Source organism: Anomaloglossus baeobatrachus, chromosome 2 (genome assembly GCF_048569485.1).
Source record: "Anomaloglossus baeobatrachus isolate aAnoBae1 chromosome 2, aAnoBae1.hap1, whole genome shotgun sequence".
NCBI lineage: Eukaryota > Metazoa > Chordata > Amphibia > Anura > Aromobatidae > Anomaloglossus > Anomaloglossus baeobatrachus.
This window is the reverse complement of record NC_134354.1, coordinates 288,561,226-288,575,855: the sequence shown is the minus strand read 5'-3', so window position 1 is coordinate 288,575,855 and position 14,630 is coordinate 288,561,226. Positions and strand designations below refer to the sequence as shown.

Here is a 14,630-nt window from a genome sequence, read left to right as displayed (position 1 = left end):
TATGTAACTATGTAATGATACCTGAAGCCACCTTGGTTGCACATTGTAAGCGGATACCTCTTAATGATTGTATCGGAATTTACTTCTTCAAGAGATTAATCTGTAAGGTTTTATAAGCTGGTGGAGAGCCACTCACTAATATGTAGACATATAATTTCATTCAGTCTCAGTGTAGCATTGTTATTTGGCATCTTATGGCATGGCCATATCTTTAATGCATGATATTGTATCATGTTCTCTTTTAATCATAGAAATTTTGTATCCACAGACACCAGTTTTAGGACAGCTCATAAACAGATCCAACTGTGCAAGGGTCAAGAAGGGTTGCTTATGATTTGGAAATACCCATGTCAGGGTAGCATCAAAGAGGCAAATATAACCTCTTGACAGGAAACCATGTGCCACGCTCACAATTTGTCTTCCGTGATTGAGCATCTATAAGTTCTAAACATTTTTCAAAAAAAGTTATCAAAAATGACAAGTCTGTTCCGTAGAAGCAACAGCAATGGGAGCGCAAGGGGAAGCTCTTCTACTCAGGAACTTAACAACAGCCGACCAGTGCGCAGATTGGAATTTAACCAGGCTATGGAGGATTTTAAGACTATGTTTCCTAACATGGAATATGACATCATTGAGTGTGTATTGAGGGCTAACAATGGAGCAGTGGATGCCACTATCGACCAACTATTACAGATGAATTTGGATGACGGTGGATATGATGACAGCTCCGACTCCGATGACAGCATTCCGCCAGAGGTTACCTTCTATTTTCAATTTTCTTTTAGAACTTCTATTGTACAGTCTGCCAGGGTGCACCTTTTGTGTGTTGCTTTTAGTATGTTGTTACACAAAAGGGCACAATCACATAAATGAAGTGTGTTTTAAGGAGTTATTAGGGGCTTAGATGCTGATGGCCTATTCTTAGTGTATTGCTTTGTTATTATTGTCTATTCATACAGCATACAATGGGTACGGAAAGTATTCAGACCCCTTTAAAATTTGCACTCTTTGTTTTATTGCAGTCATTTGGTAAATTCAAAAAAGTTCATTTTTTTTACTCACCAATGTACACTCTGCACCCATCTACACAGAAAAAACCCCAGAAATTTAGAATTTTTTGCTATTTATTAAACAAGAAAAACTGAAATATTACATGGTCATAAGTATTCAGACCCTTTGCTCAGTATTGAGTAGATGCTCCCTTTTGAGCTAGTACAGCCATGAGTCTTCCTGGGAATGATGCGTCAAGTTTTTCACACCTGCATTTGGGGATCCTCTGCCATTCTTCCTTGCAGATCCTCTCCAGTTCCGTCAGGTTGTATGTTGAACGTTGGTGGACAGCCATTTTCAGGTCTCTCCAGAGTTGCTAAATTGGGTTTAGATCAGAGCTCTGGCTGGGCTAGTCAAGAATGGTCACAGAGTTGTCCTGAGGCCACTCCTTTGTTATTTTAGCTGTGTGCTTAGGGTTATTGTCTTGTTAGAAGGTGAAACTTTGACCAAATCTGAGGTCCAGAGCACTCTGGAAGAGGTTTTCTTCCAGGATACCTCTGTACTTGGCCGCATTCATCATTCCTTCAATTGCAACCAGTCGTCCTGACCCTGCAGCTGAAAAACACCCCCATAGCATGATGCTGCCACCGCCATGTTTCACTATTGGGATTGTATTGGGCAGGTGATGAGCAGTGCCTGGTTTTCTCCACACATACCACTTAGATTTATCACCAAAAAGTTCTATCTTCATCTCATCAGACCAGAGAATTTTATTTCTCATAGTCTGGGAGTCCTTCATGTGTTTTTTGCAAACTCTATGCAGGCCTTCCTATGTCTTGCACTAAGGAGAGGTTTCCGTTGGGCCACTCTACCATAAAGGCCCGACTGGTGGACGGCTGCAGTGCAGTTGACTTTGTGGAACTTTCTCCCATCTCCCTACTACATCTCTGGAGCTCAGTCAAAGTGATCTTGGGGTTCTTGTGTACCTCTCTCACCAAGGCTCCTCTCCTGAGATTGCTCAGTTTGGCTGGACGACAAGGTCTAGGAAGAGTTCTGGTGGTCCCAAATGTCTTCCATTTAAGGATTATGAAGGCCGCTGTGCTCTTAGGAACCTTGAGTAGTACAGAAATTCTTTTGTAACCTTGGCCAGTTCTGTGCCTTGAGACAATTTTGTCACTGAGCTCCTTGGGCAGTTTCTTTGTCCTCATGATTCTTATTTGATCGGATGTGCACTGTGAGCTGTGAGGTCTTATATAAACAGGTGTGTGCCTTTCCAAATCAAGTCCTATCAGTTTAATTAAACACAACTGGACTCCAATGAACAAATAAAACCATCTCAATGAGGATCACAAGGAAATGGACAGCATGTAACTTAAATATGAGTGTCTGAGCAAAGGGTCTGAATACTTATGACCATGTGATATTTCAGTTTTTCTTGTTTAATACATTTGCAAAAATGTCTACATTTCTGTTTTTTTCTGACAAGATGAGGTGCAGAGTGTACATTAATGAGAAAAAATGAACTTTTTTGAATTTACCAAGTGGCTGCAATGAAACATAGAGTGAAAATTTTAAAGAGGTCTGAATACTTTCCGGACCCACTCTATATACACTAGCTAGAGATATTCATGAAAGGAGATGTTCACTGCTTTGATATTAATGATTATGCTAAGGAGCTTTCAGTATTCAATTGAATTGGACCTGAGCTGCAGTTCTTGGCAAGGCCAATAACCCATGAATGAAGTTGTGCTTTTCCCCTCTATATAATGTCTACATACTCCCATGTTGGACCTCCACTGATCTGATATTGATGACTTATCCTATTTATACACTGCTCTATCGATTTAGAAAAGAGATTATAAAAATGTCTTTCTTAGTTTTGTCATTTTTTTTTAACCAGTACTCATAATTGTAATGCCAAGATATGAAACTAGCTCGAAGATCCTGTGACTTGCTTATAGGGTTTGTACTGTACGTTAACATTGATGACCTATAGTTAGGATAAGTTATTATAGGCTGATCGATGGGGGTGCGACACCCGGCCCAACCAGCATTTCAGCTGTTCCCGTTGCTAGTGCTTGCCGTAACTACTCAGTTGCGGAGCTGCACAGCACAGATCTGTCAACTGTATAGTGCCTGCACCTGGTGTTGCATACAGTATCTGCTCCCTATTCAAATCAATAGGAGGCGGATGTGCAGTACCTGGCAGCGGCCACTATTCTGTCCATGGAGCGTTGATACAGCTCTCATTGGGAACAGCTAATAGGCGGGGGTGCCTGGTGTCACATCCCCATCGATTAGAAATGGTCACATCCCCATTGATCAGACATTATCACACCCCCATTGATAAGACATTGTCACAACTTTACCAATCAGACATTGATGACACATGGATAGGTTATTAAAGGTTAAGGTCTTGAACAACCCCTTTAATTTGCTTTTCTTGTATCGTGACCCCAGTTTCAAAATTCCCTCAATTTCCTCAAGATATTACTTTCCTTTTTGATTTATCTACATAAGGTATACGTTTCAATTTATATATCTTTCTTCATTTGCTGAAAATGTAATCTTTCATGAATCCATTATATTACCCAATCAGACTAAGTTCACCATGTTTTTCCATTTCTGAATTCAAATCCTAAACAATAAATCCTGCAACTTATTGTATAAGTATTTCCTTTGGTACAAGTATTCCTTATGTAGTCAATTCAATTGCACTAGGCCATCTTTTAGGCTTTCATCTGTTTTTGTTTGATTTTTTTAGATTCTGGAAAGGACTCTAGAACCAGACAGTTCAGATGAGGAACCTCCTCCTGTGTATTCTCCTCCTACCTATGATGTACATTTGTTGGATAGGCCTCATCCACAAACCCCACCTACTCCTCCACCTCGGTAGGTTGCTGTATATGATCTTCGAACAAAAGTAACCCGATGAATGTATCCCTGCTGACAGTTGGAGTTAAAGGGGTACTTTGAGAAGATAAAAAAAAGATACTACTTTGCCAGCCTTCCTATAAAGATGACATGCACAATGCTGTTGCCTATCCTCACACTGCCTGTATTTCAGTGACCTTGGAGCTGCTTTTTGCTGATCCCCCTCCCTTCTGGAACGTTACATCACACATTAGGGGGCGTGGCCGGCTCCATGGTGTTAGTAACTGTCAGCCCCCTGCTAATAGCTGCTTCCCTGCAGTCCGAAAACAGGGGGCATGGCCATACTCCTTGCTCTCAGGCAGAACAGAGCAGATATTTTCAGGGGCTAGCTATTACTAACAGCGTGGAGCAGGCCACACTTCTGTCTGAGAGCAGGGGTTGTGTTGGGTGCGTGGACAGAGAGGAGCAGCAAAGAGCAGTTCCAGGGTCACTGAATTACAGGTGGTGTGAGGATAATAGAACTGCACTGTGCATCTCATATTTATAGTTTATGAGGGCAGGGACAGCAGAAGAATTGCTTTCCTCAGAGTACCCCTTTTATAATGCTATCTTACCACATATGACATTGAATCCTTAGAATTATATTTAATATATTGCTGCGTCTTGTTCTCGATTTTGGAATGCCCTGACATTATATATTCCTTACAAGAGTTGAAGTTAACAAGTATTCACATGTTGCAAATTTTGACTCATTCTTCTGAAACAACAACTTTTCAACTTCCTTCCAAAATCTACAGTGCTTAAATCCATCTTAACTGTGGTGCTTTTAAAGGGACAAATTAACAGTAATTTACATTCAGGACTCCGTGATACCCTTTTCCTACCGGTGCCCTGATCACAATGACCACAGAGATGGCTGTGCTTAGGTGATTTTCTCCATTCTGCATCTATTAAATATTTATGGAATACCTTGTGGTAGGAAATGAATATGTTATGAAACTACACCTTTAAAGCTTATGCATAGCTTTGTACCTTTTTTTCATGAATTAAAAGAAATCTGCCGCCAGATTTTTTTCTATGTAATCTGAGAGCTGCATGATGTAGAGACAGAGGCCCTGATTCCAGAGATGTCACTTACTGAGCTGTTTGCTGTCATTTTGATAAAATCTCTGTTTTCTCTGTTGTAGATCTACTAGTTCTCTGTGTACAACCCCGCCTACACCACTGATTGGAAGCTTTAAGTGTACACTGTACATTGGCAAAACCTGGTAATCGGTGTTGGGGGTGGAATTATACAGAGCAGGAGGAGTATGTAGCGCTCCTGACCCACTCAGGGCACAACAAGGAACTGCATCCTCTTGGGGATGCAGGACCTACCCCCTGGGACCTGGAGTACCAGTGTCGATACCACCAAAGCATAACGAAAATCCTAGTTCTCCACTACACACCGGACATAGAGGGTTAACCACAAAAGGGGATGGCCGCCTAGAGGTAGGAGCGAGTCCTAGGATTAGCCAGCCTGGTGGGACGGGTCAGGAGTCAGTGAGAGAGAAGTGTTGCACACAGTGAGGTGTGCGGACGTGCCTCAGCTGGGTCTGTGCAACAGTGAGCCGGGAGAGAGGTCGCCAGGACAGGTACGGATAGATACCGCTGAGACTGGAGCACGCACGGGGCACAGGGCCCTAGATCAGGCGCCAGTTTTACACGGCTTGATAATCACCTGCACAGTGAGGACACCTTCATGGACTTCACCGAACCAAATAAACCGGGGGCATCCCCAGTAAACTAGGATCGGGGTTCGGACACTTACCTCCCCACAGTTTCCGCACTGCCCGCCGTACGGAGAAGGAGACTGTAACCCCCAAAAGAGACAGTCGGGCCCCAAAGGCTCCACGCTACAGGGATCCAACTAACAGAGAGTGCCGGGAACAGAGCAACCTGGGTCACTACATTGGCACTGATACTCCACGGGACCTGAACCAGTAATCCAAGAGTCTGAGTGAGTAGAGACTGTTCAAGACAACCTGGTTTGGTCTCTGTTATTGCCCCTCACACCTCCCAGGCACAGCCCTACCTGTGGAGGGCCTAACATCATTGCTGCTACCACCACCAGCTCTGGGAGTACCCACATTCAGCAGCAGCGGTTCTACACCTTTAACTGCAACCCGCAGGTGGCGTCACGGACACTAACTCTCACCCCTACTGTACATACCCCCTTTTTACAAAAGATGCCCCAGGGCACGGGACCGGGCAACGGCCACCAGAGTGACATTCCCATTTGCAACCGCCCGGGACCAAGTACCCCCTTCCCTGGGAGCGACAATTACATGGCACGTGCTAACTAGCCCTCCGGTGATAATCTGCTGCTGATAAAACACTGATTTTATTGAAATAATAACACAGCCCAGTAAGTGAGACATTGCCGGACGTGGGGTCCCTACATTTTGCTGCTCTCAGATTAAATCGCAAAACTCAGCTCACAGATTGCTTTTATATGTATTTTTTTTTTTTTAGCTAAAATGCATTTTTTTCATAGGGTTTCATTAAAAAAATTCAACCCCTGTGTATTACAGTAGGTACCAGAGTGTGAATGAGTTAACTGTCAGATTAAAGCACCACTCCATTATTTTTTCTATTTCACCTCTGGAGTGGTGCTTTAATCTGAGTCCCCATAAGGAACCCATAATGAGAGTATGAACAGAGCCTTACCCAGCTAGAGCAAACTGATGTGTACAAGGCTGAACATCTGATAGTTATTGATTGTCCATGCCAAGAACAGTCATCACATGCGGTGCAAGTACTCAGAAGGACATGTGAGTCCTGTGAGTCACCTTACATTACTTATTAGCAGGCACTTCAGATGTTGGGTTATACTACTGACTTCTAACTGGGATTGGTCTCATGTGAGGCACAGATTTACCAGTGTTTATAGAAAATATGGCAGCCTTCAGCACTGGAAAATATGACACTTGAGTGGCTTTGCAAAAATGTACGTATATATTGATACACCGGCATAAAGGATGACAGATAATGCCCCCAACATTTCGGCTCGTAATTGCCTTTTTCAATGGTATCTATATCGAATATGTAGAAACCTAAAATAAATAAATGATCTTTCTAACTTAAATGTTGTCATTCAACTCATTGTTTTAAATAGAAACATATCCATAATAAGTAAAAATAATTATGGCGGTGATCATATGTAACAACAATAACAATATAAAATAATTACAAAAGTGTATTGTGTCCCAATATTGGACAGTATCAGTGTAGTGCAATGGGGGTTTTATTGGGTAATTCAGTATGTACAAGCAAGCTGAACTAATATAATATAATCCCATACAGGACAGGAGTGTATGAAATGGTTAAAACTAGGATGACAACATTTATGTTAAAGAGATCATTTATTTTATGTTTCTTTGTACATATTCTGTATCGATATCCTTGAAAAAGGCAATTAAAAGGGAATCTTTCAGCATTTTTTTCTACCTCATCTAACAGGAACATAATGTAGTAAAAGAGCCCTGAATAGAGATGAGCTGACCCATTGAAGTTTGGGTTCTGCCAGACTTTAGATAAAGTTCAGTTCTGGACCTGGACTTGACCTGAACCCCATTAGATCCCACTGATAAGCATTTTTGCTCTCTGCCCACATACAGGCAGCCATATACAGAACACTTAGAGGGAAGGAGGCAGAGATTTTCATTTTTTGTTTGTACACACTACATCCGATGTTGGTGATTTTTTTTGTACAGCGAGCGCCATTCAAACACTACAAGCCACTCGCACAGGGCTGAGCACCAAGTGTACCCAAGCATAGCGATGCTCGCGCAAGCGGTTAGCATACATACAGCACCCGAAATCCAAACTTGAACACTGATTTTTTTTTTCCGTAAAGTCTGTGTTTGGCACGAACATCGAACTTTACTGTTCATGTTTACGCATCTCTAATCCTGAATCCAACAATGTATCACTTAGATTACTGGGTGCAGCTGTTCAGAATTTTTAGATTTAGCCATTTAGGAGAGCTGTCCTGCCCACACCAGGCTCTCAGTAGAGATTGTACATGGCAGCAAACACAAGAAGGAAAGGGTGCCGCACCACGGAAACGTTACCATGCGGGGTGTCACACCGGCGTGGAAATCAGCTTAGGCACTTCATGATCCTAGCTCGGAGGTGCACGCCTGTGCAGGTTAAGAATTCCATATACAGTCCATGAGAGAGATGAGACCGCACACTCCGAATTATGCCAAAACGATCTTCTTTATTGACATAAACGGTGCAGGGTAAAAAGCAGGAGAGGAGCTAGGTGCAGGCTCCTACACGGACAGGGTAAAAAGCAGGAGAGGAGCTAGGTGCAGGCTCCTACACGGACAGGGTAAAAAACAGGAGAGGAGCTAGGTGCAGGCTCCTACACGGACAGGGTAAAAAGCAGGAGAGGAGGCTCCTACACGGACAGGGTAAAAAGCAGGAGAGGAGCTAGGTGCAGGCTCCTACACGGACAGGGTAAAAAGCAGGAGAGGAGCTAGGTGCAGGCTCCTACACGGACAGGGTAAAAAGCAGGAGAGGAGGCTCCTACACGGACAGGGTAAAAAGCAGGAGAGGAGCTAGGTGCAGGCTCCTACACGGACAGGGTAAAAAGCAGGAGAGGAGCTAGGTGCAGGCTCCTACACGGACAGGGTAAAAAGCAGGAGAGGAGCTAGGTGCAGGCTCGTACACGGACAGGGTAAAAAGCAGGAGAGGAGCTAGGTGCAGGCTCCTACACGGACAGGGTAAAAAGCAGGAGAGGAGCTAGGTGCAGGCTCCTACACGGACAGGGTAAAAAGCAGGAGAGGAGCTAGGTGCAGGCTCCTACACGGACAGGGTAAAAAACAGGAGAGGAGCTAGGTGCAGGCTCCTACACGGACAGGGTAAAAAGCAGGAGAGGAGGCTCCTACACGGACAGGGTAAAAAGCAGGAGAGGAGCTAGGTGCAGGCTCCTACACGGACAGGGTAAAAAACAGGAGAGGAGCTAGGTGCAGGCTCCTACACGGACAGGGTAAAAAGCAGGAGAGGAGGCTCCTACACGGACAGGGTAAAAAGCAGGAGAGGAGCTAGGTGCAGGCTCCTACACGGACAGGGTAAAAAGCAGGAGAGGAGCTAGGTGCAGGCTCCTACACGGACAGGGTAAAAAGCAGGAGAGGAGGCTCCTACACGGACAGGGTAAAAAGCAGGAGAGGAGCTAGGTGCAGGCTCCTACACGGACAGGGTAAAAAGCAGGAGAGTAGCTAGGTGCAGGCTCCTACACGGACAGGGTAAAAAGCAGGAGAGGAGCTAGGTGCAGGCTCGTACACGGACAGGGTAAAAAGCAGGAGAGGAGCTAGGTGCAGGCTCCTACACGGACAGGGTAAAAAGCAGGAGAGGAGCTAGGTGCAGGCTCCTACACGGACAGGGTAAAAAGCAGGAGAGGAGCTAGGTGCAGGCTCCTACACGGACAGGGTAAAAAGCAGGAGAGGAGCTAGGTGCAGGCTCCTACACGGACAGGGTAAAAAGCAGGAGAGGAGCTAGGTGCAGGCTCCTACACGGACAGGGTAAAAAGCAGGAGAGGAGCTAGGTGCAGGCTCCTACACGGACAGGGTAAAAAGCAGGAGAGGAGCTAGGTGCAGGCTCCTACACGGACAGGGTAAAAAGCTGGAGAGGAGCTAGGTGCAGGCTCCTACACGGACAGGGTAAAAAGCAGGAGAGGAGGCTCCTACACGGACAGGGTAAAAAGCAGGAGAGGAGCTAGGTGCAGGCTCCTACATGGACAGGGTAAAAAGCAGGAGAGGAGCTAGGTGCAGACTCCTACACGGACAGGGTTATAAGCAGGAGAGGAGCGAGTTGCAGGCTCCTACACGGACAGGGTAAAAAGCAGGAGAGTAGCTAGGTGCAGGCTCCTACACGGACAGGGTAAAAAGCAGGAGAGGAGCTAGGTGCAGGCTCGTACACGGACAGGGTAAAAAGCAGGAGAGGAGCTAGGTGCAGGCTCCTACACGGACAGGGTAAAAAGCAGGAGAGGAGCTAGGTGCAGGCTCCTACACGGACAGGGTAAAAAGCAGGAGAGGAGCTAGGTGCAGGCTCCTACACGGACAGGGTAAAAAGCAGGAGAGGAGCTAGGTGCAGGCTCCTACACGGACAGGGTAAAAAGCTGGAGAGGAGCTAGGTGCAGGCTCCTACACGGACAGGGTAAAAAGCAGGAGAGGAGGCTCCTACACGGACAGGGTAAAAAGCAGGAGAGGAGCTAGGTGCAGGCTCCTACACGGACAGGGTAAAAAGCAGGAGAGTAGCTAGGTGCAGGCTCCTACACGGACAGGGTAAAAAGCAGGAGAGGAGCTAGGTGCAGGCTCGTACACGGACAGGGTAAAAAGCAGGAGAGGAGCTAGGTGCAGGCTCCTACACGGACAGGGTAAAAAGCAGGAGAGGAGCTAGGTGCAGGCTCCTACACGGACAGGGTAAAAAGCAGGAGAGGAGCTAGGTGCAGGCTCCTACACGGACAGGGTAAAAAGCAGGAGAGGAGCTAGGTGCAGGCTCCTACACGGACAGGGTAAAAAGCAGGAGAGGAGCTAGGTGCAGGCTCCTACACGGACAGGGTAAAAAGCAGGAGAGGAGCTAGGTGCAGGCTCCTACACGGACAGGGTAAAAAGCAGGAGAGGAGCTAGGTGCAGGCTCCTACACGGACAGGGTAAAAAGCTGGAGAGGAGCTAGGTGCAGGCTCCTACACGGACAGGGTAAAAAGCAGGAGAGGAGGCTCCTACACGGACAGGGTAAAAAGCAGGAGAGGAGCTAGGTGCAGGCTCCTACATGGACAGGGTAAAAAGCAGGAGAGGAGCTAGGTGCAGACTCCTACACGGACAGGGTTATAAGCAGGAGAGGAGCGAGTTGCAGGCTCCTACACGGACAGGGTAAAAAGCAGGAGAGTAGCTAGGTGCAGGCTCCTACACGGACAGGGTAAAAAGCAGGAGAGGAGCTAGGTGCAGGCTCGTACACGGACAGGGTAAAAAGCAGGAGAGGAGCTAGGTGCAGGCTCCTACACGGACAGGGTAAAAAGCAGGAGAGGAGCTAGGTGCAGGCTCCTACACGGACAGGGTAAAAAGCAGGAGAGGAGCTAGGTGCAGGCTCCTACACGGACAGGGTAAAAAGCAGGAGAGGAGCTAGGTGCAGGCTCCTACACGGACAGGGTAAAAAGCAGGAGAGGAGCTAGGTGCAGGCTCCTACACGGACAGGGTAAAAAGCAGGAGAGGAGCTAGGTGCAGGCTCCTACACGGACAGGGTAAAAAGCAGGAGAGGAGCTAGGTGCAGGCTCCTACACGGACAGGGTAAAAAGCAGGAGAGGAGCTAGGTGCAGGCTCCTACACGGACAGGGTAAAAAGCAGGAGAGGAGCTAGGTGCAGGCTCCTACACGGACAGGGTAAAAAGCAGGAGAGGAGCTAGGTGCAGGCTCCTACACGGACAGGGTAAAAAGCTGGAGAGGAGCTAGGTGCAGGCTCCTACACGGACAGGGTAAAAAGCAGGAGAGGAGGCTCCTACACGGACAGGGTAAAAAGCAGGAGAGGAGCTAGGTGCAGGCTCCTACATGGACAGGGTAAAAAGCAGGAGAGGAGCTAGGTGCAGACTCCTACACGGACAGGGTTATAAGCAGGAGAGGAGCGAGTTGCAGGCTCCTACACGGACAGGGTAAAAAGCAGGAGAGTAACTAGGTGCAGGCTCCTACACGGACAGGGTAAAAAGCAGGAGAGGAGCTAGGTGCAGGCTCCTACACGGACAGGGTAAAAAGCAGGAGAGGAGCTAGGTGCAGGCTCCTACACGGACAGGGTAAAAAGCAGGAGAGGAGCTAGGTGCAGGCTCCTACACGGACAGGGTAAAAAGCAGGAGAGGAGCTAGGTGAAGGCTCCTACACTGACAGGGTAAAAAGCAGGAGAGGAGCTAGGTGCAGGCTCCTACACGGACAGGGTAAAAAGCAGGAGAGGAGCTAGGTGCAGGCTCCTACACGGACAGGGTAAAAAGCAGGAGAGGAGCTAGGTGCAGGCTCCTACACGGACAGGGTAAAAAGCAGAAGAGTAGCTAGGTGTGCAGGCTCCTACACGGACAGGGTAAAAAGCAGGAGAGGAGCTAGGTGCAGGCTCCTACACGGACAGGGTAAAAAGCAGAAGAGGAGCTATGTGCAGGCTCCTACACGGACAGGGTAAAAAGCAGGAGAGGAGCTAGGTACAGGCTCCTACACGGACAGGGTAAAAAGCAGAAGAGGAGCTAGGTGCAGGCTCCTACACGGACAGGGTAAAAAGCAGGAGAGGAGCTAGGTACAGGCTCCTACACGGACAGGGTAAAAAGCAGAAGAGGAGCTAGGTGCAGGCTCCTACACGGACAGGGTAAAAAGCAGGAGAGGAGCTATGTGCAGGCTCCTACACGGACAGGGTAAAAAGCAGGAGAGGAGCTATGTGCAGGCTCCTACACGGACAGGGTAAAAAGCAGGAGAGGAGCTATGTGCAGGCTCCTACACGGACAAGGTCCTGCACCGTTTATTTCAATAAAGAAATCGTTTTGGCATAATCCAGAGTGTGCGGTCTCATCTCTCTCATAGACTAGACATAGACTGTATAAAGATTGTACATTGACAGTGATGTGTCAATCAGACAAGGGATTGTGCCAGGCTGCTGTGCACTTGACATTGTAGTCTGAGTATTGATAAGTCCTGCTGATTAAACAAATAAAGCAAATAAACAACAGGTTGGACCTTGACAAGACAGGCATGCCTGAATGCTCTTGTTTTAATCCTTGCAGCATGCTGTTTTCAGCACAGCAAAATCTGCTGACAGATTTCCTTTAAGATTTAAATGTTGGGCACATTATCTGTCATCATCTTTGTCTTTGGTGTATCAATAAATGTCATTTTTTGCAAAGCCGCTCAAGTGTCATATTCTTCAGTATCATATTTTCTATTGTTCGATAGTCCCTTATGAGCATGGAGTTGGTTTTACAGTGCCAGCCCTTATACTTTTACTATTATCAGTGTTTATGCCAGATATGTGGCGTAAAACACTTTGAAAAGTTTCAATATTGTGCTACTATTGCCATTTTCTCTTCAGTTTTGACCAGCTTGTGCAAACTGAGCGGCACTGGGACAATGCCCCCCTGTCTAATTCCTGACAAGCTGTGGTGTACTGTACTTTGTGTGACACTCTTAATCGCATGCGCCTCTTAATTAATTAGGTGCCAATGGCTCCAGCAAATCCTGCGTCAACAATGCCAGCCCCAATGAATGAGGCCTATTAGTGTCCAGAAAATAGTAGTCCTAAACTTTTTTTTTTTAGTTTAAGTTATAAAATGCATTTTTTTTCATACCAGTAGATTAGAAGTCAGCTAGAATGAATTAAAGAGGTTATCCATAAATGATATTTTGATTTCAATTGGCTTGGGCTAGAAAATAACAAGCATATCAACATAAAAAATGTATTCTCAGAAAGGCCTTTTCATGTAAAGTTAACTGTCCATGTAAGGCAAATGATATCATTACTGTTTATTAATGTAGCCTGCTTATGTCCCAATCTGAGAGCCAGAGAACTGAGCACATAACATGGAACACAATAAACAGAACAGCAGACTGTTATGGCTGGGGCTTCATGGTAAATATCCTTGGAGATCAGCTAGACAGTGTATGCACAGATGCTGCCACCTGCTGGAAAACTCCACAACTGCCTCTATTTATTCTACAAGTAAAATATATCTTTGTACCGTGTTAGCCAGTAGAGATAAAAAAAATCTATTTATTCTGTAATTAAATCTCTACATTCCGATCAGCTGAAATCATGGAACAGCCGAACACTGGTGACCTTCCGTTAACGCAGATTCTCTTTATAACTGCACGCAGGGCTAACAAGCCTGAAGACCCCATAGTCATTAAAAGGCTGTCTGACGTACAAAGTTTTTGCTGATTGTTCAGCCGACAGCTATCTTGGCTGACGCTCCCAAACACAGAAGTGGGTGCCCGTCCGACCGCTGTTGTGTTCTGTATGAGAATGCCACCAACCGACGTGAAAGAAGAATCCGAGACGACAATATACTAGATCTCCCCTGACAAACAGCTGGCGTCCCCATACACATTATACTGTCAGTCAAATTTCAGGCTGGGTTCAGATGACATTTGTCTAATGTGGATGGAGGCTTAACAGTATATTTTAAGAGTATGGCTACTACTGATATAGCTACCGGTAATACATTTTATATATAGCCATGTTGATACTTTTTGACAATCATAATACATCATGATGTGTGCGGGGTGACAACATCACGGTGTTGAGAGGCCTACTAATCACAACAGATGCCCACGCAAGCCTACTAGTGCTCTGGGCCTGCTGCCTGGTAGGACCGGCATGGCCGTTGGATTACACTGCACTACACAGTGAAAGGAGCTGTGCTGTTCTACTCCGTTCACACCGTCCTGAGAGCTGATAACCATAAATCATGTAGTAATATTAGCAGTAGTGGCATGGGAATACTAGTACTATTAGGGATCTCTCACACTGGTGTATAAAAATTCGTTCCCATTCTCATCCAGAAAAGTTGGGCGAGTGAAATCCGGTAGGTATTCCATGTCATGTGAGTGCGATATGATTTTTTTCCCCTTATATTGCACTTATCCGTTTTAAACGTAGATGTGAGCAAACCCTTATAGGTAGCGACATGATAATAGTCAGGGCCGTATTTGGTATTCATGCTGCCCTAGGCACTTTAAGCTGTAATGCCCCCTACTG

The 14,630-nt window shown here is 46.1% G+C and overlaps 1 protein-coding gene across 3 annotated transcripts in view; it reads left to right on the top strand.

Annotated features, from left to right (window-relative positions):
• The window catches only part of CUEDC1 (CUE domain containing 1), a 217,816-nt gene that overhangs the window by 88,806 nt on the left and 114,380 nt on the right, over positions 1 to 14,630 (top strand). For all 3 annotated transcript variants that reach the window (XM_075335838.1, XM_075335836.1, XM_075335837.1), the window contains 2 exons: positions 269 to 756; positions 3,755 to 3,882. In XM_075335838.1, the coding sequence (XP_075191953.1) occupies positions 475 to 756; positions 3,755 to 3,882 (410 nt within the window). In that variant the 5' untranslated portion in view covers positions 269 to 474. The remainder of the gene's footprint in view (positions 1 to 268; positions 757 to 3,754; positions 3,883 to 14,630) is intronic.